Raw genomic sequence first — 17317 nt, forward strand, 5'->3', positions numbered from 1 at the left:
CTTACTCTTTGTCAGGCATTGTTCTAATAATTATATATACCTTGTTGGGCTTCTTTATCTTAACTCATTTAATCCAGTTAGAACCCTATAAATTGGGAACCCTATAAATTGGGTATTATTATATCCATTCACAGTTATCATACTGAAGTCCAAAGAAGTAAATAACTTGCCTACACCTAGTAAATCCTTGGTGGCTCAGACAGTAAAGTATCTACCTGCAATGCAGGAGACTTGGGTTCAATCCCTGGGTCAGGAAGATCCCACTCCAGTATACTTCTTGGAGAATTCCAAGGACAGAGGAGCCTGGCAGGCTATATGGTTCATGGAGTCACAAAGATTCAGACATGACTGAGCCACTAACACATGCACACAATTTCATAGGCTAGAAGTGAGAGGATTACTACAACTATTTGGGGGGAGGGGAGGAAATTTCCAGAAATTTCACCACTCACTTTTTGGCCTTTTATGATCAGCCTCAGAACTGTCATGGTGCCTGCAGGAGTGCCATTTAGCTTATTGATGTATTACAGTGAAGGTATAATGAGGCTCAAGGTCTGCTGGAAGTCGAATCTTCAGCCATCTTGGGCCTAGTAGGTTCTAACCAGTTTTTATGTTTCCTCATGAGTTATGTCATTCTTTTAAAGATTGTTCCCTGCCCCTTTCTCTCCTGTGATAGACTTGCAGTCGGTGTCCAGAGAGGAAAGGGGGCAGACAGCCTGGTAGAACTGAGCTCATAACCTGTGGAATCTGATCCTATCTCTAGATACATAGTGCTAGAATTAAGTTGAATTGTAGGATACCCAGCTGGTGTCAGAGTATTGCTTAGGAGTATGGGAAAACTCCACCACACACAAATCAGAATTTGTAACCAGAACCTTTAGGAATATTGTGTTTTCTAGCCCTGACCTTTAATTCTTGGCCAACTTTCTCGTGTCAAGCTATCCATATAAAATTAAATTTATACATAAGAGTGCCTTTTCTAGGTAGTCATTCCAGACTATATCCTGTTTACTCTAGACTTGAAATTCTGGCTTTCATCCCTATGAGTCTCTAGTGCCTTGCTATGGACTCAACCCTTAATACTTATTTCTGGACACTTTGGCTTTGTATCCTGGTGGATTACCTTTTCTACTTGCTAGCTCTAGAATCTGCTTCCTTTTCTAATGTTAATATTCCAGAGGTCTTTAGTGATAATCCTACCTGTCCACTTCTTTCCTACTGCCTGACTAGCCCACAGGCTCTGCCATTCTTCATGGCTACCTTAATGTCCATGTATTTACTCCACCATAAAATTTGGCATTATGACATATGAAACTTTAAGAGAATCTTCTATTAGAAGATTAAAAGATTAGAAAAGATAGAACCCTCATAGATGAGAGTAAGCAGCGATGCAGTTTTAATAGCAATAATCAATCAATTATGGAAAACATTTTTTCTGAAGATGAATCAGTATTTTTTTTCACCTGTATTTGCCACCTGAGCCTCACTTCATCCACCGGCTTGTCAGAAAATAAATAATTAACAATAACGTGATTCATTTAGATTGCTATATTGGATGGGTTGGCTATGATTAAAATAAACAAGCCTAGAAATGTATGTTGATCAAATATAATTGCCTTTTATTTCTGGCTTCCGTAAGAATCCAAGTTGGATAATCCTGGTCACTGAGTACTTTTATGAAAAATCAGGGATTCAGGGAGCCAGAGTCCATTGATCTACCATCTTCTAGCACTTTATCCTCATCTCTATGCAGTGGGTCAGAAGCAGAAAGAAAATACAGAAGAAGCACATTTGTGTCTTAATAGCCTTGGTCCAGATATTACCCATATAACTTCTATGCACACTCTCCTGGAGAAGACTTAATCTCATGGCCACACATAAGAATAGAGGAAGCTTAGAGATTTTGTTTCTTTGCGTGTTCAATGAAGAGAAAAACAATTTTGATGGCAGCTATTAGTTCTCACTAGAGTTAAGAAAAATAAGGTAAAATGAATTACAAAGTCTTTTACAAATGTGAGATAATAATTGTTGTTTAGTTGCTAAGTCGCATCTGACTTTGTGTAATCCCACAGTTGGCAGCCTGCCATATTCCTCTATCTATGGAATTCTCCTGACAAGAATAGTAGAGTGCGTTGCCATTTTCTTCTCCAGGGGGTCTTTCTGACCCAGGGATTGAACTCATATCTCCTGCATTGCAGGTGGATTCTTGTACTACTGAGCTACCAGGGAATCCCAAGATAATAATAACTATATGTAAAAATGATATGTATAATTACATACTTAGTATAAGATAAAATGCTGCTACTGAGTCAGAGCAAGCTAAATAATTGTGAGAAATAATAAAGGAAATAAAGTAATCTGTGTATTTCTTTGTTAAAATGTTCCAATAGTGATTTTTCTCTCCAAAATCATGATTAAATCACAAACTGAAAAGGAATATCAGTTGGGAAAATGTTTCTTAATAAGGTAAATAGTAGGTTCTTGTCAACTTTATTAATGTAGCTTTCAAAACAATTGGGACAGAAAATAAACTGTGCTTAACACTTGTGTAATGGATTATATTTGTCTGCTGTGATGTAGGTCAGAAAGAGTCTGAAGAGGAAACTGAGGATGAAGAATTGGATGTCAATTTTAGGATATCAGTGTTCAAACTACCCATACATACTTTAGATTCATTGAGATATGCTGCACTATTGAGAGCAAAAGAACAAGATTATTTTCCTATGTATGCCCAGCCATTTTCTCCTGCTCATCAAAAACCAATAGTCAAAATAAAAGACGTGCCGATGGAAAAGAAAATAAGAAGAGAGTTTTTGGCAACACACAGAGCTGGTATGAAACTCCAAGCACTTTGTGATGTTGATAAATATTTCTCAGAACAAAAGAAGCAGGAAAGTAGTAAAAATAAAGTAACAGCTGTAAGCATGGCACAAATAGCCCAAGAACGAAGTAGAATAACTATTAGAGAAAATTTAAATAATAAAATATATGCTACACATAAACTGACTGCAAGAGATGATGAGATAATTCAGGATGGTTTACAACAACTTTATCAGGATAGATCCAGCTACCTTGAGAAAGTTAAAGAGAGAAGAGCTCAGTTCCTGAAAGAAAAAAAACAAAAGGCTAAAGACCGTTTATTAATTCAGAACCTAAATAATGAGCGCACTCTTTTGACCAAAGGAATGACTGCAATTGACAGATTGAAGAATAAGCAGGCTGCCTTGAAAGAGAAAAGTCTGATTGTTCAGCAAAAACTGGCAACTGAAAAGTACCAAAGGGATTTACGTAAACAAATGAAGGAAATTAGGTAGGTACAGTTTTTATATAATAGTAGCTTTCAAGTTGTCAGGGAGGAAGAAATTTGCCTCTGCCTTCTAGGTTCTCCTGGCTGGTTTAAGAATTAAACTGATATAAGACAGAGTAATGGGAGAAAATCAAACAAAAGTTTAATAACATCTATACATGGGAGAGACCCAGGAAAACTGAGTACCCCCCCCCCCTGCAAGTAGCTGAAGCCATCACCATAAATATCATTTTCAGCTAAATATAAAAGGAGATTTTGGGAACAGAGAACCAAATATGAGAGGTTACCAGGAAAAGCACAGTAAAAAAGGTAAGGTTGACAGATCTCAGTCATTGTCTTCTCCATCAAGTTTCTAGAGGTTTGGTCATCCACCTCTCCCTCAACTTAGAGTTGTAGGAAAGCTCAAAGAGATGGAAAGACACACATAATACTAAACGGTACACTAGACAGGACCCCAGTAATTTTTTTACCCTTTTTTACCCTTGTGTGTTCTTCACACAGGTTTGTTCATTTGCTTTTTCTAATATTAGAAAGCCATTTTTATCCTCAATTCAGTTCAGTCAGTCAGTCAGTTCAGTACTCAGTGGTGTCCAATTCTTTGCGACCCCATGTATCGCAGCACGCCAGGCCTCCCTGTCCATCACCATCTCCCGGAGTTCACTCAGACTCACGTCCATCGAGTCGGTGATGCCATCCAGCCATCTCATCCTGGGTCATCCCCTTCTCCTCCTGCCCCCAATCCCTCCCAGCATCAGAGTCTTTTCCAATGAGTCAACTCTTCGCATGAGGTGGCCAAAGTACTGGAGCTTCAGCTTTAGCATCATTCCTTCCAAAGAAATCCCAGGGTTGATCTCCTTCAGAATGGACTGGTTGGATCTCCTTGCAGTCCAAGGGACTCTCAAGAGTCTTCTCCAACAGCACAGTTCAAACGCATCAATTCTTCGGCACTCAGCCTTCTTCACAGTCCAACTCTCACATCTATACATGACCACAGGAAAAACCATAGCCTTGACTAGATGGACCTTACTTGGCAAAGTAGTCTCTGCTTTTAAATATACTATCTAGGTTGGTCATAACTTTTCTTCCAAGGAGTAAGCGTCTTTTAATTTCATGGCTGCAGTCACCATCTGCAGTGATTTTGGAGTCCCAAAAAATAAAGTCTGACACTGTTTCTACTGTTTCCCCATCTATTTCCCATGAAGTGATGGTACCGGATGCCATGATCTTCATTTTCTGAATGTTGAGTTTTAAGCCAACTTTTTTGCTCTCCTCTTTCACTTTCATCCAGAGGCTTTTTAGCTCCTCTTCACTTTCTGCCATAACGGTGGTGTCATCTGCATATCTGAGATTATTGATATTTCTCCCGTCAGTCTTGATTCCAGCTTGTGTTTCTTCCAGTCCAGCGTTTCTCATGATGTACTCTGCATATCAGTTAAGTAATCAGGGTGACAATATACAGCCTTGACGTACTCCTTTTCCTATTTGGAACAAGTCTGTTGTTCCATGTCCAGTTCTAACTGTTGCTTCCTGACCTGCATACAGATTCCTCAAGAGCCAGGTTAGGTGGTCTGGTATTCCCATCTCTTTCAGAATTTTCCACAGCTTATTGTGATCCACACAGTCAAAGGCTTTGGCATAGTCAATAAAGCAGAAATAGATGTTTTCTTGGAACTCTTGCTTTTTCCATGATCCAGCGGAGGTTGGCAATTTTTATCCTGGTGACACATTAAGTGGCCAAACCATGAATACATATGTTTAAGGCTTATCTGGAAATACATAAAGATCATGACAGTGAAAAGTGAAAGTATTAGTCCCTCAGTCATGTCTGACTCTTTGAGACTACATGGGCTATAGCCCGCCAGACTCCTCTCTCCATGGTATTCTCCAGGCAAGAACACTGGAGTGAGTTGCCATTTTCTTCTCCAGGGGAACTTCTTGACCCAGAGATCAAATCCCAAGTCTCCTGCATGACTGCTTATTTCATTTACATTTTTAATTGCTATTGTTTTAAAAAGTAGTCTGTACTACAAAGAAGTATAAAATAAAAAGAAAGCATTTGTCTTTTCCTCAGTTCAGTTCAGTTCAGTTGCTCAGTTGTGTCCGACTCTTTGTGACCCCATTAATCACAGCACGCCAGACCTCCCTGTCCATCACCAACTCCCAGAGTTTATGCAAACTCATGTCCATCAAGTTGGTGATGCCATCCAGCCATCTTATCCTCTGTTGTCCCCTTCTCCTCCTGCCCACAATCCCTCCCAGGATCAGAGTCTTTTCCAGTGAGTCAACTCTTCGCATGAGGTGGCCAAAGTATTGGAGTTTCAGCTACAGCATCAGTCCTTCCAATGAACACCCAAGACTGATCTCCTTTAGAATGGACTGGTTGGACCTCCTTGCAGTTCAAGTGACTCTCAAGAGTCTTCTCCAACACCACACTTCAAAAGCATCAATTCTCCAGCGCTCAGCTTTCCTCACAGTCCAACTCTTACATCCATACATGACCACTGGGAAAACCATAGCCTTGACTAGACAGACCTTTGTTGGCAAAGTAATGTCTCAGCTTTTGAATATGCTGTCTAGGTTGGTCATAACTTTTCTTCCAATGAGTAAGTGTCTTTTAATTTCATGGCTGAAATCACATCTTCAGTGATTTTGGAGCCCCCCAAAATAAAGTCTGACACTGTTTCTACTGTTTCCCCATCTGTTTCCCATGAAGTGATGGGATCAGATGCCGTGATCTTTGTTCTGAATGTTGAGCGTTAAGCCAACTTTTTTGCTCTCCTCTTTCACTTTCAACAAGAGGCTTTTTAGTTCCTCTTCACTTTCTGCCTTAAGGGTGGTATCATCTGCATATCTGAGGTATTGACTCCCGGCAGTCTTGATTCCAGCTTGTGCTTCTTCCAGCCCAGCGTTTCTCATGATGTACTCTGCATATAAGTTAAATAAGCAGGGTGACAATATACAGCCTTGACGTACTCCTTTTCCTATTTGGAACCAGTCTGTCGTTCCATGTCCAGTTCTAAATGTTGCTTCCTGACCTGCATACAGATTTCTCAAGAGGCAGGTTAGGTGGTCTGGTATTCCCATCTCTCTCAGAATTTTCCACAGTTTATTGTGATCCACACAGTTAAAGGCTTTGGCATAGTCAATAAAGCAGAAATAGATGTTTTTCTGGAACTCCCTTGCTTTTTTGATGATCCAGCAGATGTTGGCAATTTGATCTCTGGTTCCTCTGTCTTTTCTAAAACCAGCTTGAACATCTGCAAGTTCACAGTTCACGTATTGCTGAATCCTGGCTTGGAGAATTTTGAGCATTACTTTGCTAGCATGTGAGATGAGTGCAATTGTGTCATAGTTTGAACATTATTTGGCATTGTCTTTCTTAGGGATTGTAATGGAAACTGACCTTTTCCAGTCCTGTGGCCACTGTTGAGTTTTCCAAATTTGTTGGCATATTGAGTGCAGCACTTTCACAGCATCATCTTTCAGGATTTGAAATAGCTCAACTGGAATTCCATCACCTCCACTAGCTTTGTCTTTTCCTAGCTATAAGCAAATTTAAAACTATTTACTGAGGTACTTTATATCTTTTTAAGTATGAAAAATATTTTATATTTTCTCCTCCAAAGTTTGCAAATATTTTCCTTAATGTATACCATGTTGGGGAGGGGGAGAAAGATTTTGAAAACAAATTTTTATAATTTAACAGAAAATATATTTTGGAGGAGCGAATGAAAAGAGAATGAAAGCTAGTCTATTATATCAAAATATAAGTCTAGCACAAATCAGTGTTAAAGAGAATTTAATCAACTTGGTTTTATTACAGCAAATTGAATATCTGCCCATCATTAATTTGTAGAAGATACAGAGTCAAGTAAGCTTCCTGATGTGTATTAACTGAATTATCTCTTCTTGTAAGCTGCTGCAAAGATATCCTTGAAAGCACACAGGAATAAGGCAATGTTCTGATTATGTCAGTAATGTTTCCTACAAGGCATTATGAGTCTTATTATAAACATTTTCAAATAAAGATTGAGTATCAATGTGCAGAAAAGAGCTGTGACTCAAAAAAGTAAAACCTGTGTAAAGACTTCAGAAGTTTTTCACTTATTTTTTTTGCCAGTTGAGTCTTCATTAATGTATCAAACACTACTAAAAGCATTCTAATGAATCTCAATAGCTAGTGAAGTCATTACCGAGAATATAGCTTCATGATCCTGTTCTGGAATGAGGGAAAATGAATGAAGAAAGGGGAACTGCAAAGCTCTAGTTTAGGAAGTTGATAAAATACCCACAGGAGTGTTTAAGAATGAATTTAAAAGAGTCTTTAAAATGAAAGAAGTTCTGTATTAGGTAAAAGCCTGATCATAACTTTCCCCAAATATTCTTGTGCCTACTCTTAAAAAATGATGACAGTGCTCAGTATTGTACCCATTTTAGAGTAGAGTATCATTTAGCTTGGAAGATCTGGCACCTAAGGCAATTATCCAGGTACATCATCATCTTCTTGTCCTTAATCTTTGTCATCAGTTGACCTCCTGTCATTCCCTGTAGTCTTTCTATGTTGATGCATGAAGCTTTCCTTTATCCAACTTCTGCCTTTATCACAGTTAACTTCGGAATTCATAAGAACAATTCTCTTAATTGCCTAACCTAAACATTATTGAATCCCAACAGCCTTTTAACTCATTTCCACAATCATACAAGTGACCCCTTATCTCTTGGAACTGCCCCACCTCTTAAATTTTATATCCCTGTATATTTATTTATGACTAAAATCTTTTATATTTTCAATTCTTTTTTTCCTTTCCTTTCCCCACATGTATTCTTCAAATATATTATGACACTCATCCCTCAAATAACCCTTTTTATAGACTTTCTAATGTAGCTTCCTGGAATCTTACATTGAATTATTTTTCCCATTTCATCCAGTGTCTCTGAAGTCCTTTCCTTTCATTGCCTCTACCATGCTAACCACCTCAGCCCGTACATTGGAACAGTCCAATTATGTTTCTTCATTTTTTGTATTCAGGTAAAAATGGCTGGAAGGCATCAGTGATTTGTAAATTTATGCTGAGTTTAATTCTGTGGCATCCAGCTTTAGCAGTTCTCTCAAGTGCTTGCTCTTTCTCTCATTACCTAAAAAGATTTCAACTTCATCAGCTATGGAGCTTCCTATGCAAATGCCACCTCTGACCTTTCCTACTCAGCAAGCCATTCACTTTATCCCAAAGGAATTTTAGTCCTTCAAGCTTGAATTTGTTTCACTTCTCTTGCACTATTTATAAAATTCTGTGTGCATGCGTGCTAAGTCACTTCAGTTGTATCACAACTCTTTGCAACCCTATGGACTGTAGCCCACCTGGCTCCTCTGTCCACAGGATTCTCCAGGCAAGAATAATGGAATGGGTTGCCATGCCCTCCACCAGGGGATCTTTCCAACCCAGGGATCAAACCCACATCTCTTAAGTCGCCTGCATTAGCAAGCAGGTTCTTTACCACTGGCAACACCTGGGAAGCCCAAAAGATTCTACATATCCTATATTTATCATTTCATTTTCTACTGTCTCAAGATTAGGTTCCTATTTTCCTGTTAATAATGCCTCTGTTTTTGCTCTTAGTTAGTCTTGAAATGAGTAATGCAAGACCTCTGTGCTAGGCAGAATTACGGCCCACAAGAAGATGCCATACCCTGATCCCTAGGACTATGAATAGGATAAGATACGGGAATGGGTAGCTATCCTCTTCTCCAGGGGATCTTCTCAACCCAGGTCTCCTGCATTGCAGGCAAATTCTTTACCATCTGAGCCACCAAGGATGTCCACTGTTGGGGTTGGAGATGGAATTTCCTCTTTCCCCATTAGTTCCTTTTGGCTGGCAATTAAAATAGCATAAGACAGATTGACAGAAGAAAATCTAATTACATGTACAAAGGGAATCCACAGAAGTATGAAGAATTCCAAAGACATCAAGGCAGATACACCATAACTTAGGTTATTTAGGTTATTTTTTCTTGTTTCTTGAGGTATGCGTGTATTGCTATGAACTTTCCCCTTAGCACTGTTTTACAGTCTCCCACAGGCTTTGGGTTGTTGTGTTTTCATCTTCATTCGTTTCTATGCATATTTTGATTTCTTTTTTGATTTCTTCTGTGATTTATTGGTTAGCAGCGTATTGTTCAGCCTCCATATGTTGGAATTTTTAATAGTTTTTCTCCTGTAATTGAGATCTAATCTTACTGCATTGTGGTCAGAAAAGATGCTTGGAATGATTTCAACTTTTTTGAATTTACCAAGTCTAGATTTATGGCCCAGGATGTGATCTATCCTGGAGAAGGTTCCGTGTGCACTTGAGAAAAAGGTGAAATTCATTGTTTTGGGGTGAAATGTTCTATAGATATCAATTAGGTCTAACTGGTCTATTGTATCATTTAAAGTTTGTGTTTCCTTGTTAATTTTCTGTTTAGTTGATCTATCCATAGGTGTGAATGGGGGTATTAAAGCCTCCCACTATTATTGTGTTATTGTTGATTTCCCCTTTCATACTTGTTAGCATTTGTCTTACATATTGCGGTGCTCCTATGTTGGGTGCATATATATTTATAATTGTTACATCTTCTTCTTGGATTGATCCTTTGATCATTATGTAGTATCTGTCTTTGTCTCTTTTCACAGCCTTTGTTTTAAAGTCTATTTTATCTGATATGAGTATTGCTACTCCTGCTTTCTTTTGGTCTCTATTTGCATGGAATATCTTTTTCCAGCCCTTCACTTTCAGTCTGTATGTGTCCCTTGTTGTGAGGTGGGTCTCTTGTAGACAACATATATGGGGGTCTTCTTTTTGTATCCATTCAGCCAGTCTTTGTCTTTTGGTTGCGGCATTCAACCCATTTATGTTTAAGGTAATTATTGAAAAGTATGATCCTATTGCCATTTACTTCATTGTTTTGGGTTCAAGTTTATACACCCTTTTTGTGTTTCCTGTATAGAGAAGATTCTTTAGCATTTTTTGGAGAGCTGGTTTGATGGTGCTGAATTCTCTCAGCTTTTGCTTGTCTGTAAAGCTTGTGATTTCTCCTTCATATTTGAATGAGATCCTCTGGGCTATAGGTTATTTTCTTTCATCACTTTAAGTATGTCCTGCCATTCCCTCCTGGCCTGAAGAGTTTCTGTTGAAAGATCAGCTGTTATCCTTGTGGGAATCCCCTTGTGTGTTATTTTTTTCCCCCCTTGCTGCTTTTAGTATTTGTTCTTTGTGTTTGATCTTTGTTAATTTGATTACTACGTGTCTTGGCGTGTTTCGCCTTGGGTTTATCTTGTTTGGGACTCTCTGGGTTTCTTGGACTTGGGTGATTATTTCCTTCCCCATTTTAGGAACGTTTTCAACTATTATCTTCTCAAGTATTTTCTCATGGTCTTTCATTTTGTCTTCTTCTTCTGGGACTCCTATGATTTGAATGTTGGGGCGTTTAACACTGTCCTGGAGGTCTCTGAGATGGTCATCATTTCTTTTAATTCATTTTTATTTTTTCCTCTCTGATTCATTCATTTCTACCATTCTATCTTCTACTTCACTAATCCTCAGTTCAGTTCAGTTCAGTCACTCAGTCGTGTCTGACTCTTTGCAACCCCATGAATCGCAGCACGCCAGGCCTCCCTGTCCATCACCATCTCCCGGAGTTCACTCAGACTCACGTCCATCGAGTCGGTGATGCCATCCAGCCATCTCATCCTGGGTCGTCCCCTTCTCCTCCTGCCCCCAATCCCTCCCAGCATCAGAGTCTTTTCCAATGAGTCAACTCTTCGCATGAGGTGGCCAAAGTACTGGAGTTTCAGCTTTAGCATCATTCCTTCCAAAGAAATCCCAGGGCTGATCTCCTTCAGAATGGATTGGTTGGATCCCATTGCAGTCCAAGGGACTCACAAGAGTCTTCTCCAACACCACACTTCAAAAGCATCAATTCTTCGGTGCTCAGCCTTCTTCACAGTCCAACTCTCAAATCCATACATGACTACTGGAAAAACCATAGCCTTGACTAGATGGACCTTAGTCAGCAAAGTAATATCTCTGCTTTTGAATATACTATCTAGGTTGGTCATAACTTTTCTTCCAAGGAGTAGGCGTCTTTTAATTTCATGGCTCCAGTCACCATCTGCAGTGATTTTGGAGCCCAAAAAAATAAAGTCTGACACTGTTTCCACTGTTTCCCCGTCTATTTCCCATGCAGTGATGGGACTGGATGCCATGCTCTTCGTTTTCTGAATGTTGAGCTTTAAGCCAACTTTTTTGCTCTCCTCTTTCACTTTCACCAAGAGGCTTTTTAGCTCCTCTTCACTTTCTGCCATAAGGGTGGTGTCATCTGCATATCTGAGGTTACTGATATTTCTCCCATCAATCTTGATTCCAGCTTGTGTTTCTTCCAGTCCAGCGTTTCTCATGATGTACTCTGCATAGAAGTTAAATAAGCAGGGTGACAATATACAGCCTTGACGTACTCCTTTTCCTATTTGGAACCCGTCTGTTGTTCCATGTTCAGTTCTAACTGTTGCTTCCTGACCTGCATACAGATTTCTCAAGAGGCAGGTTAGGTCGTCTGGTATTCCCATCTCTTTCAGAATTTTCCACAGTTGATTGTGATCCACACAGTCAAAGACTTTGGCATAGTCAATAAAGCAGAAATAGATGTTTTTCTGGAACTCTCTTGCTTTTTCCATGATCCAGCGGATGTTGGCAATTTGATCTCTGGTTCCTCTGCCTTTTCTAAAACCAGCTTGAACATCAGGGAGTTCACGGTTGATGTATTGCTGAAGCCTGGCTTGGAGAATTTTGAGCATTACCTTACTAGCATATGAGATCCTATCTTCTACTATTTGTTGCCTCCAGAGTGTTTTTGATCTCATTTATTGCATTATTCATTATACATTGACTCTTATTTATTTCTTCTAGGTCCTTGTTAAACCTTTCTTGCATCTTCTCAATCCTTGTCTCCAGGCTATTTACCTGTGATTCCGTTTTGATTTCAAGATTTTAGATCATTTTCACTCTCATTATTTGGAATTCTTTATCAGGTAGATTCCCTATCTCCTCCTCTTTTGTTTGGTTTGGTGGGCATTTATCCTGTTCCTTTACCTGCTGGGTATTCCTCTGTCTCTTCATCTTGTTTATATTGCTGAGTTTGGGGTGGCCTTTCTCTATTCTGGCAGTTTGTGGAGTTGTCTTTATTGTGGAGTTTCCTCGCTGTGGGTGGGGTTGTACAGGTGGCTTGTCAAGATTTCTTGGTTAGGAAAGCTTGTGTCGCTGTTCTGGTGGGTGGAGCTGGATTTCTGCTCTCTGGAGTGCAATGAAGTGTCCAGTAATGGGTTATGAGATGTCAATGGTTTTGGTGTAACTTTGGGCAGCCTGTATATTGGAGCTCAAGGCTGTGTTCCTATGTTGCTGGAGAATTTATGTGTTATGTCTTGCTCTGGAACTTGTTGGCCCTTGGGTGGTGCTTGGTTTCAGTGTAGGTGTGGAGGCATTTGATGAGCTCCTGTCAATTAATGTTCCCTGGAGTCAGGAGTTCTCTGGTGTTCTCAGGATTTGGACTTTAGCCTCCTGCTTCTGGTTTTCAGTCTTATTTTTACAGTAGTCTCAAGACTTCTCCTTCTATACAGCACCATTGATAAAACATCTGGGTTAAAGATGAAAAGTTTCTCCACCGTGAGGGACACCCAGAGAGCTTCACAGAGTTACATGGAGAAGAGAAGAGGGAGGAGGGAGCTAGAGGTGACCCGAATGAGATGAGGTGGAATCAATAGAGGAGAGAGTAAGCTAGCCAGTAATCACTTCCTTTTGTGCACTCCACAACTGGACCGCTCAGAGATGTTCATGGAGTTATACAGAGAGGAGAAGAGGGAGGAAGGAGACAGAGGTGGCCAGGAGGATAAAAGTAGGGAATCAAAAGAAGAGAGACAGATCCAGCCAGTAATCAGTTCCCTAAGTGTTCTCCACCTTCTGGAACACACAGAGATTCACAGAGTTGGGTAGAGAAGAGAGGGGGTAGGGTGGAGACAGAGGCGACCTGGTGGAGAAAAAGGAGAGTCAAAAGGGGGAGAGAGCAGTCAAGCCAGTAATCTCGCTCCCAAGTAAAAATGGGTACTGAAGGTTGGGTTCTTAAAGGTACAAAATTGATAACAAATACCAAAAAGCAAAGATTAAAAATCTAGAGTAGAGTTTGGAATTTCAAAAATACAATATTAGAGAAAAGAAGAAAAAAAGTCACAAAAATTGTAATATATATATATATATATATATATATATATATATATGAAGTTTGCTTTAAAAAATAGGGTCTTTTTTTTTGCAAAGTAATAGTAGGTTATAAAAGTGAAAATTAAAGGAGTAATAGAGAACTTAAAAATTTTAAAAATTAAAAAAAAAAGGATGATCATAAAAATAGTAAAACTATATCTAGGACTTTCTCTGGTGTTGTTGTGGGTATTGTGCGGTCAGTTCATTTTTGGATAGTTCCTTGGTCCGGCTTATATTTCTCAAGATCTATAGGCCCCTTCCTATGTAGTCGTACTAACAACAGGGTTTTAATCTATTGCACCTGTCCCTTCCAAGGCAGTTCCCTCTGTTTTAGCTTCTTCTGCTTGCTGGTCTCTTCAGTGTCTGATTTTTGCCCTGACACAAAGAGGGTGGTGGTGGACCCTTGTTTTAGGCTCACTTGTTCAGTCTCACTGTGGGGAGGGAGGGACGCTGCAAACAAATAACGTTGGCATGTGCTCGCAGTGCCTCAGCCACACTGGGCCTGCCCCCACTCACTTTGCGTGTGCCCTCCCCGCCCACACTGCTCAGGCTCTAGGTTGCTCCACTGGGAACCATCCGAGGTCGGCCCTGGGCTGCACGCACCTCCCAGGTCTAAGCCGCTCAGGTTCAGGCACTTGGGTAGTTCTCAGAGGCGCAGACTTGGTTGGGCCTGCGTTTTGTGCCCTTCCCTGGTCCGAGCAGCTCAGGTGGTGAGGTGTTTGGTGAGTGTGGTCGCTACGACTTATCACCTTCCCTGTCCCCGCCGCTCGGTTTTCTGGGTGTACAACTGGCGCACCTCAAGCGGATGTTGACTGTCTAGAACCCCAAGAAGTCTAATTAGTAAAGAAGCCTGCTTGCAGTTTGGTAGATAATGTTTCTCTGGGACTGTGACTGCTCCCTTCCGGCTCTGGCTGCCTGTCACCGGAGGGGGATGGTCTGCAGCCGGCTAGTTCTGTTCAGTCCTTTGTTCTGTGCCCCGGCCTGGCGGTGTCTTAGGGCTTTTCGTGTTGTAGCTATCCCACAGTCTGGTTTGCTAGCCCAAGTTAGTTCGCTCAGATTGCCCTCGGGGCATTCAGGCCAGATCCTTACTCTAAGCGATGCAGCCCGCGCCCCCCTACCCAGCCCCCGCTTGCTAGTGGCAGGTGCAGGCGTCTTCGCTGCTTCTCCGCTGGGGCAGTTACCGTTGGGCTCGTAATCTGTGGGTTTTAATTATTTATTTATTTTTCCTCCCTGTTATGTTGCCCTCTGTGCTTCCAAGGCTCGCCACAGACTCAGCAGTGAGAGTGTTTCCTGGTGTTTGGAAACTTCTCTCTTTTTAAGACTCCCTTCCTGGGATGGAGCTCCGTCCCTCCCTCTTTTGTCTCTTTTTGTCTTTTATATTTTTTCCTACCTCCTTTCGAAGACAATGGGCTGCTTTTCTGGGTGCCTGATGTCCTCTGCCAGCATTCAGAAGTTGTTTTGTGGAGTTTACTCAGCATTTAAATGTTCTTTTGATGAATTGTGTGGGAGAAAGTGGTCTCCCCGTCCTATTCCTCCTCCATCTTAGGACCGCCCCCCTCTCATGGGTCTTTAAATGCAGAAGCAGAAAAGAAAGTCAAGAGACTCAAAGAAGAAGGAAGATTTGACACGACATTGCTGACTTGAAAATGAGAGGAGTCATGTAGGAAGAGTGAAAAGGAAATGAATTCTTTAGCAATCTTGGAAAGAGGACCCCAAGACCTGAATGAGAACCATGGCCATGCTTAACACCTTATTAATTGTTGGGTACACCAGGATTTTAAATGCATTAACTCATTTAGTCCTTCACTAAATCCTATGAGTTGAATTATTCCCTTTTAAAAGATGAAGAAAATGAGGTAGAGAGAACTTAAGTAACATTCAAAATCATGGAGTCAATAAATTGCAGACTTTCTAGACTTAGGCCTCTCTTCCACTCCCCAAATCCACATTTCTGAGTATACCTAAATACAAATATATGTATAATAATATATATTTCATTTATATATTCATATACCTTTATTTCTCTTTACCTTCTATAAGTGTCTCATAATTATACCTTATTTATCTTTGTTTCAAGCATCTAGGGATAGTGGCAAACATTATAGTATATAACTCTTGAATGAATGAGTATTAATGAAATAATTCTCCTAAAGCCTATGGCATTTCTCAGGTTTGCCTACGTAATCTGGTTCAAATTTCTCTAACATAGTAAGAGTTTATTGGTCTGCCGATGGCACCCCACTCCAGTACTCTTCCCTGGAAAATCCCATGGGTGGAGGAGCGTGGTAGGCTGCAGTCCATGGGGTCGCGAAGAGTCGGACACGACTGAGCAACTTCACTTTTACTTTTCACTTTCATGCATTGGAGAAGGAAATGGCAACTCACTCCAGTGTTCTTGCCTGGAGAATCCCAGGGATGGGGGAGCCTGGTGGGCTGCCGTCTATGGGGACCCACAGAGTCGGACACGACTGAAGTGACTTAGCAGCAGTAGCAGCAGCAGGGCTACCATAGCAAAATAGCACATATTCGGTTATTTAAGCAACAGAAATTTGTTTTCTCAAGTCGTGGAGAGTAGAAGTCCAAGATGAAGACGTTTTTAGGATTGGCTTCCCCTGAGGCCTTTCTCCTTGGTTTGAAGATGGCTACCTTCTCACTGTGTCCTCACATAACCTTTGTTTTATGTGTGTGTATCATTGATGTCCCCTCATGTTCTTATAAGGACACCTCTAAAAGACCTTTCTCCAAATACAGTCTCATTCTAAGGTACTGTGGGTTAGTATTTCAACATGTGAGTTTGTGGAGTACTGTCCACAGATAGAGTCCTAGACAGAGCTTGGATTTAGTGAGGCTTAAGTACAAATTCTGCAAATCATGGCAGTCTGGTTTAGAAGCCACTTTGGGAATCTAAGCCAATGTTTTTAAGAATTCTCAGTTACAGCTAATAGAAAACTTAGAAATATTAGCCAAAGATGAATATTATTTAATGATATAATAAAATTTTATGCAGTAAGTGGAGCTTTATCTTTCTCTCATTTGTATGTATCTATTTTGAAGACATCTAATTATAGTTACAGTGTAATTGATTGTTATGGTTTTAGCTGTGTAAAAGTATCTCCTTCTGTTACCTTTCTTTGTTCTTAGGGCTCAAGAAATACATAAAAGACACTATGAAGAAAAGTTTGTTAATGATATGATTGCCTTTGAGAAAGCTTGTGAAAGACTTCAAGATGCTAGAACAAAAGCTGCAATTGTGAAAAAGAAGTTAGTCACTAAGGTTCCTGATGGAATGACAAAGTGAACTGAAGCCAGATCACATTCTGTGGTCATTTTGAATTATGGCCATTGTTTAGTTAAAGGACTTTGAAATAATACTGTGAAAGAAAAAGTACTCTATGTCACAAGATTGATTTGTAAATATATCTTCTAAAATATAAAGAATAATTAAAATGTATATCTTCTTGATCATAACTTAACTTAAATCAAGTTGACTTGGCACACCTAAAGATTCCTTATATATCTAGATATCCAGGGAACGATGAAAGCTGACTTAATTTATTTCAGGAATTATTGCAAAGCCATTACTTTTATTGTTTCATATTATGAGTTCAGCAATTTGTAATCGATTTACAGCTTCTATGGCAAACTTTGAATAGTTTTTGTGGTCCCAACTGTTGACTTTTATTGAGACACTGTGTTCATTGATCAGTTTCATAGCCTGCTTTC

At 40.1% G+C, this 17317-nt stretch overlaps 1 protein-coding gene across 1 annotated transcript in view; it reads left to right on the forward strand.

Annotated features, from left to right (window-relative positions):
• Nucleotides 1–16892, forward strand: part of LRRIQ3 (leucine rich repeats and IQ motif containing 3) — a 174081-nt gene extending 157189 nt beyond the window's left edge. Inside the window, exons 6-7 of the mRNA XM_052637937.1 lie at nucleotides 2581–3310; nucleotides 16736–16892. Of these exons, the coding sequence (XP_052493897.1) occupies nucleotides 2581–3310; nucleotides 16736–16892 (887 nt within the window). The remainder of the gene's footprint in view (nucleotides 1–2580; nucleotides 3311–16735) is intronic.
• The last annotated feature ends 425 nt before the right edge of the window (nucleotides 16893–17317 follow it).

The sequence above is a fragment of the Budorcas taxicolor genome, chromosome 3 (assembly GCF_023091745.1).
Source record: "Budorcas taxicolor isolate Tak-1 chromosome 3, Takin1.1, whole genome shotgun sequence".
NCBI classification, from domain to species: Eukaryota; Metazoa; Chordata; class Mammalia; order Artiodactyla; family Bovidae; genus Budorcas; species Budorcas taxicolor.